The following is a 15,427-nucleotide window of genomic DNA, read 5'->3' as shown; positions in this document are numbered from 1 at the left end:
GTGGGTCCAATGATCTACTGCCTATACTTTACAGCAACTCTAACTAGGCGATTTACAGGGCCAAAGCCAACAGCTTCATCATATCTGACGATGATGCTAGACTACTAGTACTCGTTAAACAGAAAAAAATAAATCCGGCGGGCAGTTTCAGACAGAAAAAGAATCAGCTAACAATATGGCAAGAATGGGCCAGGGTGCTCATCATCTCCTGGGCCGACCTGTCAAGTTCCTTGCTACAGTGGGCGTCGACGATGAGGAAGATGAAAGGGTTGTCGTTCTGTTAAACTCCTCCTTGTCCTCGCTGAACGCCTTCAGAAGCGTATCTTGCAGGTCGTGAAACCTCCTCTTCCTCTCGGAGGATGCATCTCTTCCGAGCGAAGCCAGCTCAGGTTCATCATCCATGATCTTGTCCAGCACATTTGAACAGCGCGGGAAGTAACGTTTGCCGAGTTTGACTGGTATAAACATTCAGATTGCAATTAGTCCAGATACATAAACTTGGTAAAATATCAGTTTATAAATTCCAAAAGGTTTATGCACAGCTAGGTCAACCGACACCCTCCCATACACAAGCAAGACTAGTTATTAGCAGTCCAACTGCCGATCAGCATTTTGTATGTCTATGGTCATTTAGTCTAAGCATATAGCCTTCAGTTTTGCAAAGAGCACAAAAGGGCCAAATTGTCCATCATTGGCAAACTGATTGTAAGCCAAGTATTATTCTCTTCTGTTTGATGTGCAAGATCATATAATCTTTCAAGGCATTCGGCAGTAGACCTATTATTAGCAGGGGAGGGGATAAAATCTGAGATTTCAACTTCAGCTACACCAGCTTTCTTATTGAGAATGCTAAAGAAACAAATGTTTTTTCGAAAATCAAGAAATCGTCAATATTATTAGAATGACAATACAAATAATATAGAAGCGTTCTGGTTTTACAAAGACAAGCTGTGCCTCACCTGTTTTGGAGAGAGCTCTCATCCGAGCTAAGTGTTCATCCTTCATTTTGGTAGGAGTTCCATTTAGATCAATGGCAACTAGATGACCAAGGGCAAATTCCGAAGTACCATCAACTTGAGCAATGTCCGTTGCTACTCTTGCCTCCACTGGAAACAATATCCTCGACAACGCAACTACATAGCATGAAAATAATTGTGTGAATACACAACTTCCAAGAGAAGAAAAAAAGGTGTGCATTGGCTAGTTGCCTATGGAGAACTTCACCCCACATGAAACACCACCAAGTGCGTGCAGACCATACAAAACAGACAATTTTCAAAGATTCAAGCAAAAGTGCAACACTACATGATTTATAGATGAATATTACCTCGGTTTTCAAGGTACAATAACCTTCCACGAAGAACGTCACCATCCAATGCAAGAGAAACATATGCTTTTCCAAAGTGTGAATCCCTTCTTTCAGCTTGCTCCAGTATCTCAATGCATAATTTATCATTAGGATACGGCTTTCCTTCTCCAGTATTCGCAAAATAATCCCCATGTTTTGTGAGTCTCTTTGAGATATGAACTGCTTTTCTTCCATCAAATGTAAAATCGGAAGGCCGAGCGCCTTTGGTTAAAAGGGAGACAATGATTTTAGGATCCTTCCGTCTGGCGGCAATGTGAAGAACAGTGTAACCTCTTGGGTTTCTGAGACTAACATCTGCAAGTGCAATGTCCAGAAGTTCTGTTGTAATTTTTGAGTCACAGTGTTCTACAGCATAATGGAGCGCAAATGCATCATCAAGATTGGTCTGCCCTTCCTTGATCAGAATCCTTACTAGCTCCACATCATCGGAATCAAGGGCTCTGAGTATCCTTCTTACATGTTTGTTAGGAAAGCCCATGTCCTCGGATGAAGCTAATCCAAAACTTAGCCGTAAGTCAGTAATTTGCTTAACAACATCTGGAGGCAATACTTTCTCAAGAGTAATCATGTCAAGATTTGACTGGACTACCATCTCAAGGCATCTCTCGAGCAGTTTCCCGCAAGATTTTTTGCATAAGTTTGCAACAGACAAGATCAGTGGAAGGTTATCCACTTCAACCTTATGAAGGACATCAAGGAGATCCCGCTGCATGCAAAGAGGCGAATTATTTTCTTATTAGTAGGTGAAACTTTAGCTACGATAGAAGAACATTACTCAGCTAGTTACATTTTATGACGATAGTGGGCAGCCTTAGTAAATAATACTCCCTCCGTCCCAAAATAAGTGTCTCAATTTTATACTAACTTTAGTATAAAGTTGTACTAAAGTTGACACACTTATTTTGGGACGGGGGAGTAGTACGGGATGTCAGCCGGGTCCCGTTTAATCCCATTTAAACCCACTATATAATCTAACAGTTTAAATTTTTGTTTTCTTTTCCGGGAAAATGAACTATGGAGCTAGGTAAAGCTAACTAAAGGGGACTTGCAGACACCATTTATTTGCCATTTACATCCCGTACAACCTACATCCGTATCTAAACAAATCTAAGACAAGTAATATGGGATGGAGGGAGTAGTATAGAACAAATCAAATTGCAATATGATGTCTCAGGTAGTGAAAGCTTGTTTTGAAGATTCATAGAGTTAAAATAAGGAACTACCATCCTTTTGGAATAAATAAATAAATAAATAAGGAACTACACTAGTGTGATTTTCTTTTTCTACGAAGATAATAGTTACCGTTAGAAAATAACTGGGTTTTAGTTCAAACTCAACCACGTCAGTCATTTCCGAATGGAGGAAGTATATCTCAAATACACTTGGCCTCTACAACAACATGATATCAAGAGCTAGTTGAGAAATCAAGGATGCACAAACCCAAAGTATTACACAAAAGAAATAAAGAAAAGGATCCGCAGAAGTCAAGCCAAGGCAAACTATCCGCTGCAGCAAAACATCAAAGACCAACACACCATCGTTGGCAACACCCAAACTACGAGTAAGGTACCCAACAACGATACCTTATGCAACCACTTCCTACCATTTTCTTTTTTGCAGAGGATGTACCCCCGGCCTCTGCATCTGGGCGATGCATGCAACTATTTTATTAATTATTCACAAAGACCTTACAAAGTAATACATCCTTTGTAATACATCAGTATGTCTGAAGCCACCATCTTGGCAACACGTGTTGCTACTCCTATCCCCTTGATGAAGGGGTGCCAAATGTCCGAGCCTAATACCAAACAAACATCGCACCAAAGCCTAACATCTAAAGCCAGATGCCCCAACCTGGACTGGGTCACACACCGGTCCAGCACACTCATAGTGGGCACCACATGCGCACACTGCAAGGCCCGTCACCACCATCTTCCACCGATCCATCTTCAGAGCAGAAACTGACGCATCGACTGCGCGAGGCCTCTCTGCCATCAACGCCACCACGACGCCAGACAACGTCATCCTCCTGCGCGAGTCCATCGTCACACGTCGGACACTGAATTTCCAGGGCGCCATGCTGTCGAGATCTGCGTGTAGGATGAAGCACCGCTCCACCAAAAATGTCGTCCACTAGTCCCTCGAGCCCATGTACACCTCCAAGAATGACGCCCCCAAGGGGTAAACGACACAAGAGCGCCACCGTCTTCCGATCTACCGATCTAGGGTTTCCCCCGGAGGTAGCAGATAGTGGAATAGAACTTCTCCATGGCGATGCCTTCAACAAGGGAACGACACCGTACAGCGCCGCCATCGCCGGCCTTGGCATCTAGCGGAGAGCAGGGTTTCACCCAGATCTGTTCGAAGAACTCCATCCAACTTCTTGTGCACGGATCGCCGCCTTCTCTGTCGGGCACTGGACCACAAGGATCCAGCCGCCTGACCGGCCGCGGCACCACCACGGTGCCAAAGCAGCCGACTTTGTCAGGCCTAGCACGCCAACCTGCCGCCGCGTACCAGATTCGTCGGCCCGCCAAAGCCCATCTGGGCCCGGCGAGATCCGAGACTCCGGTCGCCGCCACAGGGGCGCCTCCGCCGCGGGAAGGCCGCGCTGCCGCCACGTCCGCCGCCGGGCTCCCGCGGCACCGCGCCGCCGAATCACCATAGACCATGTCACCGCCGCCAGAAGAAGACGCCACCGCGTGCGAGGGAGAAGACCCCGCCGCCGCCGTCACAGCCCACAGCCCGGGCTTCGCCGGCGTGAACTCGGGCGGCGGCGGGAGGGATAGATCGGAGAGAGGTGGCTGAGGGCCGGCGGTGCGATCTCCCCCCGTGTCGCCTAGGGTTGGCGACGCGGGGGTCAGGGGATCGGGAGGGGGGGGGGGGGATATTCTTTGGTTCCTCATGTTCTGGCCTCAACGTGAAGACATATGTCCAACCACTTCCTACCATGGAGAAGGGAACGAAGCATGAGCGAACGAAGGATGCAAAAACCCAAGTGGTCGTCACCGCATCCTTCCTAACTCATCCTTCCTAGCATCCTTCCTAACTCATCCTTCCTAACTAAGCGTGGTCGTCACCGCCTATGTGGTAGGATGCAGTGAAAACTTATGATCTGGCCTTGTTGAAGGCATTATCTGCAGATTGCTTGTTTTGAAGATTCACAGTTATCATCCGATTTTGTGTGTCTATGTTGCATTGACTTATAGTTCTTTAGTATAGATATAAAACAATTACTCAGTATGATTTGATCTTATAATCTTTTTCTTAAAACATCACATCTCAATTAGTTTTCTTCGATTATTTTGTGTGAATCATTTCTCAGCAAATCTTTTCTTTTGCCAATCACCTCTTAGTCACTCCCACCATAGCTTGTTGGTTTTATCCTGCCCATGTAGTTTTGATAAATTCATATCAGAGCCATAGTCTCTGAATCTTTAACTAGTTTAGCACATTGCATTAAAGGTGTGATAGCAGTATTCTGACCATTGGCAAAGGGGAAAGGGAGATGCAGACCTGGAAGAGGCTGGTGAGCTCGGGGACCTGGAATGTGAAGGCAACAAAGAGAACCTGCACCTTGAAGGAGACGGTGGGGTGGCAGCCGAGGTGCGCACAACCGTTCTCGTCGGCACATATGTACGCCGACTCGGGAAGGTCTCCGACACGGCCACTGTACAGGTACAAGAGTACCAGTAACAGCGCATCGTACTCGACCTTCACTTCCTTGCCTAGAAATTCTTGGAGGTCCATCCTATTGCCCTCCGCACTGCCCTCAGATGCACCATATTGATTATTGTGGCGGGTGAAGATCGCACGAAGGTAGGGACTCCGCATGGAGAGCATGTAGGGGTCCACATGAAGTTTGGTACCAGCAGGCGAGCCTGGGACAACGATGCGAACGATGGATGCCTGTGGAGAAATGTGTTCTGCATGCAACAACACCAAGTGCAACCCCATAGAAAACAGAATTAAAAAAAAAATCTTCAGCAACAATAAACAACTTGTGATGAAGATTACCTCCGTTTTTTAGGTACAACAACTTCAACTTTCCACATAGACAGTCACCTGCAATTGCAAGAGAGACCAATGCTAGATCCTGTCTTTCAGCTTGCTCCAAAATCTCAATACATAGTGTATTTTTTGGAGGTTGTTTTCCTCGTTCACTAACCCCATTTGAAGTCTGACAGTTAGAAGGGAGAAGATAAGAGCTATTTTAAGATGGTGCTAAACAGATATGAGTAACAACATCTCATGATTGATCCGTAATATTACTATTACCTCTTGTGGGGTAAGAAGTTGTCAATGATTATGTGAGGCTAGTAATAGTATGGACTTTTCACTTCCATAAATAAGGAAATAAATTATAGAGCCATCAAAACATGAAGGCAAGGAAGGGCATACAAAAAATACACATGTAAGCTAGCTATATTTTCATTTTAACGAATATACATAGCACAAATGAAAATCTCATCTTGGAAAGAGAAATCTAAATCTATCAAGAATGTTTCCTATTTATTTTATTGTACTTACCGTATTTGTATAGTCAAAATTGCCCTCCATTAATCGATGGCTAGGATTAAATCACCTCTTACCAAGGTAAAAGGGAGAGTCTTAAAACTTCTCAGAAGATAAATACAACTTTGACATCGAAAATCTAAAATGCACAACTCTGACTACTAGTTTATATTGAAATATATTTATAAACCCAAAAGAAATAATACATCGTGGAAGTATATGTTCTGAGACAAATTTGTTCGTGCGACTTCCAAACAGTATTTAATTTCTTAGAGATAGAATCCGGCCGGGTTTACAAGACACATTTTGTTTGTCCTAAGTCAAAACTTGTTAACGATGTTTTTTCTCGATAAATCCAGTCAAACTTATAAAAGTTTAACTTGGGACAAATGAATCGTGCCTTTTTTATGGGTAAAACAAATTGTGCTTGTAAATCTTACCAGAGGGACTAATAGATTTTTTTAGTAATTTGCATGACAAAGTAGAGGGAGCAACATCCATTGCGATTAGTGAGGATCACTTCTGTATGTATACGGTTAGCTCTGTACAAACTTATATCTTAACATGAAGACACAAGGTTGCTACTGATATATGCGAACTTACTTCCTTATGTTGTACTACATGCTTAATTACCTTTGTATTCGAATTTTATTGAGCAGTAGCTTTTCATATTTCCAGTAACTTGTTAGTAAATCAGTATCTACCTGGACCGTAATAACCATTTTTATAGTAAATTTAATGTCTATCACAACATTCTTTAACAGTACCTCACTTGTTCTGGTTGTACGTTTGGGGAGCAATTTAATGTATATCTACCGGGACCGTAATAACCATTTTTAGTAAATTTCTTCATATTGATATTACCTTCATCAACGTTGTACAAAGATACAAAAAGTAGTCCTTGTTGGAGTAAGACAGGTACCAAAAGTCAAAAATAGTTAATTGATTTGAGATTTTTGTAGGAAAAGCAATCCTAGCAATACCAAAATGCGAACTGCATATGACCAAAGACAACATGATACAACGAGTGAAACAGGTGACCACCTACAGCTATATATGTGCCTAGGGCTTCAACTCTTACGGGGACCTAATAAAAGGCTCTAAAAGTTTCAGCAGCCAAGATAGTTTTGTCTTTTGAAAAGAGTGGTACAGCCCTCGGCCTCTACATCGAGTGATGTACACAGCATACCAGCCAACATAGTTGATGGCCAACAGCTATAATCTGCTTGCTATTCTCGATAATTAATGGATTTAGTAGTGATATTTTGTAGTGTTTCTAACATTGTAGAGACATATATCAAAATACAAAGGTTTGTGCACTTAGGGGGTTATAAATTATGATGATATCTCTTTTTAAAAGAACAAGAAAGAGTAACAGATAGTACATGTTCCACAAATGCATTCCCCTTGAGTGATTGTACCTGATGTGCTGATGACGTTGCCTCATTGCTAATCCTACAATCTGAACTTTCTAGTCCTTTAAGCATCTTGATAATTTTTGCTGTTGTAGGCCTTTTGGACCACTCAGGATTAACACAGATTAGACCTATTTGAATGCATCGTTTAATTTGTTGGCAATCTATTTCTAGCTTTGTGTACCCCTGTGCTTTCTCCAATGTGTTTCTCCATTTTTTAAGTACCTGTGAAATCAGAACAAGAATCAGAATGTCGGTAATGCAAAGATAAAATGAAACATAGTCTCCTAAAATGGAATCAAACTGAGAAAGCTGAAACAGAATTCCCATATATGCTCAATAAAGCCCTCGGAAGATGTTCCCGCAACACTTGGGTAGTCCCTGTGTCCCGTTATTAGCTCCATGATAATCACACCCAAACTAAATATGTCTGTCTTAGGTGTGATTGTACCTTCATCGATGTATTCTGGTGCCATGTAGCCTCTGCATGCACATCATGCATAAATATTGTGGTGCTAAAGAGACTAGAAAAACAAATTTTGCCGATGAACTGGAAGGAAGGGACTATAAAGAGGCACTAAACTTACAATGTACCAAAACGATTTGGAGTGAACATAGTTTGATATTGATCAAGCAGTCTTGACAGCCCAAAATCTGTAAGTTTTGGTGCCAAATTGTTGTCAAGCAATACGTTCGCAGGCTTAAGGTCCAAGTGAAGAACAGACTTGTCAATTTGCTCGTGAAGGTAGTGCAAACCATTGCAAATCCCCTCAATTATTTTGTAGCACGTGTGCCAATCAAGTTGGGATGATCCATCTGCATTTGGTACCAAAAAGAGAGCATTTGTCAGATGTTATCTGAAAGCCTATTGTTGTTTTTTTGCGGGTGAAAAATCTATTGTTGTGGTGGTCTTGTGGACATGGGTCCACTAGGAGGTTGTGGGTGAGGAGTCCATGAGAGAGAAGAATATTAGTAATAGTTTAGAAAAAAAAAGTATTCCCTCCGTCCCATAATATAAACGTTTTTGCAAGCTAATTGGATTATGGAAATGTTATGTACGATAGTGCATGGCCCACCCAGGGCCAAGTTAGTTACGACATCTACAGTGTATATGGAAAAAACTGCCCATAAGCAAAAAGGCACTCTTATGGGCTGTCCATATACACGGTAGGGATTGTCCACAAAGAAAAAAAACATAAGGGCATCTCCAACACAGACCCCTAAAACTGCGTCAAGATGACACTCTACCGCTGAGTTATATCCCTTCCTCGTCCCATCAAGAAAGAGAATTAACGAGTCCTACGGCAAAGGGGCGAGAAACTCAAGGCCACTCTTCCTCCAGGCTTTCTTTCCGCACTATTATGGATAGTTAAATAACGTTACAACCTAGGATAATAAGCTCATGAGCTTGGTCTTACTTCATCCTAGACGAAAGAAGACTTCCATATCCAAGTTTAGCTCAGATCGTATCCGTCCGCAGACGCATGGGTCGCCTCCACGGACAATGATACGGGAGCCGGCCATCCAACCATGCCCGCATACCTTTCAATCGGATTTGAACAAACCGGATGATTTTCATATAAACAAGACGAAAATCATTACATTTCCGACATATTTCAACTAAACTATAGCGAACTAGGTTATTCAACTTAATCTAAATGATCGCCGTCCGTGGCGGCAACCATTTCCCAAGACATGTCTTCCCCATGTCCGGCAGCAATTCAGCCGGCCCTGAGCCCCAAGAAGTGAAGCTTAAACGGGAGGGGAAGAGTAGTGGCCTCCGCTAAGCTCCGGGCAAGCTCACCGACTGTGAGGCCCGACAAGACGTTGGCAGTGGCCTTATTGGAACTCAAGCGGCGGCGTCCTCCCAATGTTCTACTTTTCCTCGCTGTCGACGGGGTTGTACATGGATGAGTCATCCTTGTTGCCATGGCGGCAGGGCACGAAAGGTGGCGGCGGAATGGCTAACGCGGAGTTGACGACGTCCTCAGTCTCGTTGTCAAATTCCTTCGCCATTGCATCGATTGCTGCGAACATGGCATCTCTCTCTGCCCAAAGGACTCACATCCACCATCGCTCGCGGCGGATCTCGCGGGCGCTACAGTAAGACAGGATCAGCATGTGCTGGTCATCCAGGAGCACCGTACTGTCTACCACCATGGTCGTGACGGCATTTTTGTTCGTCTGGTCACCGACGATTTCTTCTTCCGCGAGTCGGTGCTTGTCGAGGAGCCGTAGGTTGTGCCTTTGGTCCTGTTACGCCTGCCGGAACGCCTCCTCCTGCTCTTTCATCTCATATCGGTGTAGTGCGCCCGTGCTTGCCCCAACGTGATGTCGGCATGGACCGGCGAGGGCGGTGGCACCGACTCGTCAGCCTCGCTGCCCTTCGGAGAGCTAGCCAGCAAGCCAGCCTGTATCTGGCTGGCTTGGCAGGCCTGCCAACCGGCAGCAGTGCCTACATCTCCTACTTCTATTCGGTGGAGAGGCTATCCCACAGTGCTTTCGAGCTCGAGGCCATGGCAGGCATGGTGCAAAGAGGAGATCGGGAGCGGAGGTGAGGTGTGGATCGTGTCGAGGGCCCGGCCACGTATAAATAGCGGGTGCCGGTCAGGCCAACCGCGCCACGTATTAATGCCGGCAGGTGGACGGACGGGTGGCGTTTCCATGCAGGCACCAAAGTGTTGGAAATATGCCCTAGAGGCAATAATATTATTTTATTTTATTTTCATTTTCATAATTAAAGAGTTTTTATTTCATGCTATAACTGTTATGATTGTGCAATATGCGATTTAGTGGAAAACTCATATGCATGTGTGGAATGATAAACGGTAAAGAATACATTCCGGGTCCTGCCTCTAAGACTAGCTCAAGTGTTGCTGGTGATCGTGTTTTCCGGATCTTGGGATATCGTTAAGTGTAAGGATAGTCCTGAAACAACATTGAGAGTATGACGTTAGAAATATGATTATATTGAATCGACCCAATCTGGTTTCTTATACTTTGAGATAATATCGTCTGAAATCAATTGTTATAACATAGAGTGTTAGCATGTGTTTTAGTTCCTCAGACAATGAGAGTATCGTAGTCACTTCCTACCGTATGGTGTACTTTGGGTTGCTCAAACGTCATCCATAACACGGTGGTCATAACGATGACTTACAGGTTCATCGAAAAGTTTGATAAGGGACTATATAGCTCAAGAAGGATTTGCTCCTCCAATGATGGAGGGATATTCTTAGGGCCCTCTCGGTGTGACGGCATCCATAATCATCTATTAGACACAGGTGACTATGTCACGGGGATGTCGGAACACTTCAACGAGAAAGAAGAACAAAACCGGTAATGAGATCAACGGATAGTGAGCATGTGTATGACTCAGGAGGATACCAATGCATCCCGAGTTTTGTAAAGTATCGGGAAGCAAAGGGAACATCACATGATAACCAAAGGTTTACTCGAATGTCATTCGCGTAATCATAGGGATCGATATGGACGTCCATGGTTCCGCTACCGGTCATTGAACGAAGGGTTTCGTTCATGTCTTGATTTACCGAACCTACGGGGTCACAAGCTTAAGGTAATCACGATCTACTGAGTGTTAGTAGGATGAGAGTATCAAGGATTTATTTGTGGAGTTATTTCATCAATATTCAGAATTGTTTCGAGAGGAACCAGAAGCGTTTTAGGGTCACCGGAAGGGTTTCGGAGATTATCGGGCAATACCCGGTATTACCGATAAATAATATATAGGTGACAAATGTTTCCGGTGATGTTAAATTAGATATAATATACTCTAATAATTGTTAGAGGGCTTTTATATTTAATTTAATATCAACGGACCTTAAAAGGTCAAGTAGTGGAGGGAGAATTGGGCCATCAAGGCCCATGTAGGGGAGGCGCCTCCTTTCCCCCTTAAGGGAGGCCAAACTGGACTTGGGGGAGGAATCCTCCTCCCCCTAGGGCCGGCGCAAGGAGGGAGGATTCCTCCCCTTTGTGTGGCGCCCCCTCCTCCCCTCCCAACCTATATATACTTGAGGTATTAGGCCTTTTTTAACACACAAGTTTTGAAGCCTCCTCTAGTTCATCTAGTTCTAGTTCTTGTTGGTCCTAATCGACTAATTAGAGCTAGACCTAGTTCCTCTAATCCTCATAATTAGAAGTCCAATGTGGTTCTAATATCTTCCCTCTAGTTCTCCGGCGACGATTAGCTCTAGACGGCGAAGCGCTGCTGGATCGTGAAGACCGTACGCTTGCAACTAAGTAAAGAGGCCGTGTTTTCGGTCTTTCATTCGAGGGCGGATCGAGGGACTCCAAGTACGATATACGCCGACTCGTCTACTTCCGCTGCACACCGGAGTCGGTAACAATGGTTGATCCAAACACTTATGCATCTTCATATTGTTCCTGGGTGATCGATCGTAGGGTGAATTTTTTTGTTTTCCACTACATTTCTCAACATGGAGTTAGTTTCTCAGCAACCGCACTTGTTTAATGTCGGCAGGCGGACGGACTGGTTGCATGCGAAGAGAAGGCGCGTACAATGGGATGCAACGCAGGCGACGCTCTCGGACGGTGTGTCGCTTCAATGCCGGCTCCAGTGAGAGGTCGCGTCCGCTCTAATACGCCATCAATACTATACTAGCGATTTGGAGCAGCGCTAACCGGCATGAATGTACGGCAACCGCATCGAGCGGGAGAGGGCGCGGGCGAGGGAGAGGGATTTGGGTGGGACCAAGTTGTCCGGATACCGCAAAGCCCCCTGGTTTGCCTCTGGTTTGCAGGAAAACAAACAAACGTACCGGTTCACGGGCTGATGGGTTACGCGTTGGATGGCAAATCACGTCTTGACCGCCCGGTCCGGACGGATGCGAGCGGTTTGAGGGTCTAAGTTGGAGATGAAGAGAGCCCTTACGCTTGTGAGTAGTCCACAAGCACTAGAATAATATTATCTACTCCCTCTGTGCCTTAATATAAGATCTTTTAGCCATTTTAAAATATTGACTACATACATACTAAAATGAATGAACATACATACTAAAATATGTCTAGATACATACGAATCAAGAAAAAGCTAAAAGGTCGTATATTAGGGAATGGAGGGAGTAGCACGTAGTATATATAGGAAATAAAACATAGGTAAAAAACGAATTTCAGTCGAGTTGGTTATTCTTGACCCAATATAAATAGTGGTGCATTTAGTTGCCTTATGGATTAGTATGCAGGTCCCATCGTAAGGGCAAGTTTGGCCATATACATAGATGACGCCCTTATAGGATCCCCATGATCTCTTAGTTCGAAAAGTTTACGATTAATATTGAAATATACTCCCTTTGTTCATAAATATAAGATATTTTGAATGTTTCAATATGAATTATATACAGACTGAAATAAGTGAACAAACACACTAAAACATGTATATATACATCCAGTTCAGAAAAAAGTTAGAACATCTTATTTGTGAATGGAGGGAGTATCTCATAGCTTCAACCTTAAGATAATTAGAGATGAAACATATGATTTATTATTTCTATTGAATTACTAGGCCTCTATGTAAAGAGAACCCCTTATGATGAATAAAACAAGCAAGAATCAGAAGAATAAATCTACTATCTGGCCCCAGGGGCAAGGGCACTTCCCCTACCTCCCTACAACTTTAGTACACAACTGGAAGAGTCCAAATGTATTAGGAAGATCCACATAGCCCAATCATATTAGGAGGGATCACAGACCCGAGCATCAATAACATAAGGATGATATGTTTTTTACTCTGGGTCAAGCAAGAATAATTAATCTAATCCCCTACAGCCATGACGATGGGCTATCCTCCGCAAGGTAAATTATCACATTGTGTTTTCCTTCACAGCAATTTGTTTGCTCTAGAAAACAATTTTTTTTTGCTGTAGAAAACATATGAAAGGACTATAAACTCCTATTGTGTGTTACCCCACAAAAAAAAAAACTCCTATTGTGTGTTATCCTTTATTGTTCATAGATAGATATTATCACCACATGTCAATCTGTTGTAACATTAGTATATATGAATAAAATCCAGCAGTTAGGAGTTACGCTCAAGCCACGCAAACTACAATCACGGAGGAACACGAAAAACTTAGAAGCAATACATGTCCTATATTGGATTGTCATACCTGAAATATAACCATCAAGGCTACCTTTAGGGAGATACTCCAAGCAAAGCAACATTTCTGACCTCTCAGCAAAAACATTTTTCCCTCTGTATTCTAAAATAACTTTCTTTGTTTCATAGCAATACCCCATAAGTCGCACAATATTCGGGTGCCTAAGCCTCATAAGATGATGAACCTCATTCTCAAATAAACTCTGAGCGCCCACCATTGATGGCATAAGCCTCTTCACAACGATTATCTCCCCACTTTGCTGCACACCCTGTTTAAAATCACTTGTTAATATGGGCAGGTTACATATATTTTTGAAAGACTAAATGGGCATGTTAATATGGAGAAGTTGTTTGTGATTTTTTCCAAGTATTTCAACGGTATTGCTTGTGCTTCTAAACTTTGATCCTGTAGTTGGTTCTCCAGGTTATCATGTTTGCGGCGTTTGTTAGACTTCCCATGCATTTATTTATTTTCTAAATACACTTCCAAGAGATAGCAAGCATCTGTTGTATATACAGTGTCCTCAATAAGTCGTGGATCCAAAACAAGATAACTGTAAAAGGGAACCCAAAAAAGTAGTTTCAAAACCGAATTAGCGGCAACCTCTTTATAGAGATTTAAACGACCAATCGATCCATCTGATTAGAGATTTAAACGAGATCTATCATCTAACTCGCATGAGGATTCACACAGCTGAAGAACGACCGGAAGAAAACCAAGAAAATTAAAGGAGAAGAGCACACCATGAGAATGTATCGTCGCCGTCACCTGGAGTCGCGGCTGCCGTCGCTGCTGCCTCGTGCTGCCACACCACCGTCCGCGGAGTCGCTTCTTGGTCGAAACTGCGGGGCGGCGCTCGAATCTTGCAGTGGCGCGGTGGGAAGTGGGGAATGCAGGACGCGGCTTCTCTCGTTGACTTGGGGGAATCACTAGGTAAGAGCATCTCCGCCGGTTCTGTAAAATAACTATGGTTTAAAAAAGAGGTAAATACACTTAGAGTTTTAGAACTTACACGTGACGGTCAGTTTAATGTATAAACTTGTAAAATACGTGATTCTAGTCATCGAACTTGTATAGACGTACAAATACGGTCACATATCCCGTACACGGTCATCTCTCATGCTTGGCTGCCCACTGTGGCGCTCGGTGCGACATTTTGTTTGCACGAAACCCCCTCGTATTTGCCAAAAAATTAACAACTGGTGGGTCGCACCTGTCAGCATAGAGCAAAATTTATAACAAGAAAAAGTGTGTGGCCAGGTCTCGAGATACCACGCCCTAGGTTAGCACACAGGCCAGCCAAGCCACTCGAACAAAAGCCTGTAGATGGTATTATAGGATAACTCTGCTTTACTGCACTATAACAAAGGAGCTCGTGTAGCAGAAATGGTCTCCAGTTTGTGCGGCCTATTTTACATATGTTCGTCTTTTTATAAATTAATAGATACTTTTAAAATATTTATAATTTTAAAAAAGTTCGTTTTTAAAATTTGTAGAATATTTTTTAAAATATTCATAATTAAAGAATGTTTGTATAGTTGCAGCTGTTCATTTTTTAGAAATTTGTGGAGCAGAAACTTTGTTCATGTATTATTTTAAAATAATATTTATGAATTTTAAAATAATTGGTTAATAATAATATAAATATTGTTAAAATTTCTATTCATAAATACTATTTTAATTATAAAGTGTTCCAATAATTATATCTACATTTTTATAATTTAATGTGTGTATAATTAAAAATATTCATAATTTAAAATCTGGATTGTTGGTATGATATTTACCGTGTCTAATATGTAAATTTATATATTATTTTTGAATATAAATCATGATTCAAAATTATACACAATTGAATATTCATAAATATTTAGTAAATGTCGTATTCATAATTTTGTATAATTTAAATATAAGCCGTGAGCGTATAATTCTTTTTGTATTCATTTTTTTTATTTAATACACATTTTAAATGTACGTATTAACTAAATATATTT

At 42.6% G+C, this 15,427-nt stretch overlaps 1 protein-coding gene across 4 annotated transcripts; it reads right to left on the bottom strand.

Moving 5' to 3' along the window:
* Nucleotide 1: 1 nt before the first annotated feature.
* LOC109771010 (BTB/POZ domain and ankyrin repeat-containing protein NPR1) lies at nt 2-14,488 on the bottom strand. 4 transcript variants are annotated; one of them, XM_073510025.1, is made up of 10 exons: nt 14,205-14,488; nt 13,446-13,704; nt 7,887-8,115; nt 7,751-7,782; nt 7,306-7,524; nt 5,387-5,549; nt 4,886-5,295; nt 1,328-2,075; nt 960-1,133; nt 2-455 (listed from the first exon to the last, which is right to left on the bottom strand). In XM_073510025.1, exons 4-10 carry the CDS (start codon nt 7,754-7,756, stop codon nt 202-204), a joined length of 1,974 nt encoding a protein of 657 aa, XP_073366126.1. In that variant the 5' UTR covers nt 7,757-7,782; nt 7,887-8,115; nt 13,446-13,704; nt 14,205-14,488; the 3' UTR covers nt 2-201. The 4 variants fall into 4 exon arrangements, with proteins under 4 accessions (XP_073366126.1, XP_045090598.1, XP_045090599.1 ...); XM_045234663.2 differs by having other exon boundaries at nt 7,632-7,782; nt 14,180-14,394; XM_045234664.2 differs by having other exon boundaries at nt 14,180-14,394.
* Nucleotides 14,489-15,427: the final 939 nt, after the last annotated feature.

This window comes from Aegilops tauschii, chromosome 3 (genome assembly GCF_002575655.3).
Source record: "Aegilops tauschii subsp. strangulata cultivar AL8/78 chromosome 3, Aet v6.0, whole genome shotgun sequence".
NCBI lineage: Eukaryota > Viridiplantae > Streptophyta > Magnoliopsida > Poales > Poaceae > Aegilops > Aegilops tauschii.
Note: the sequence above shows the minus strand (reverse complement) of the source record. Positions and strands in the feature narration are given on the sequence as shown.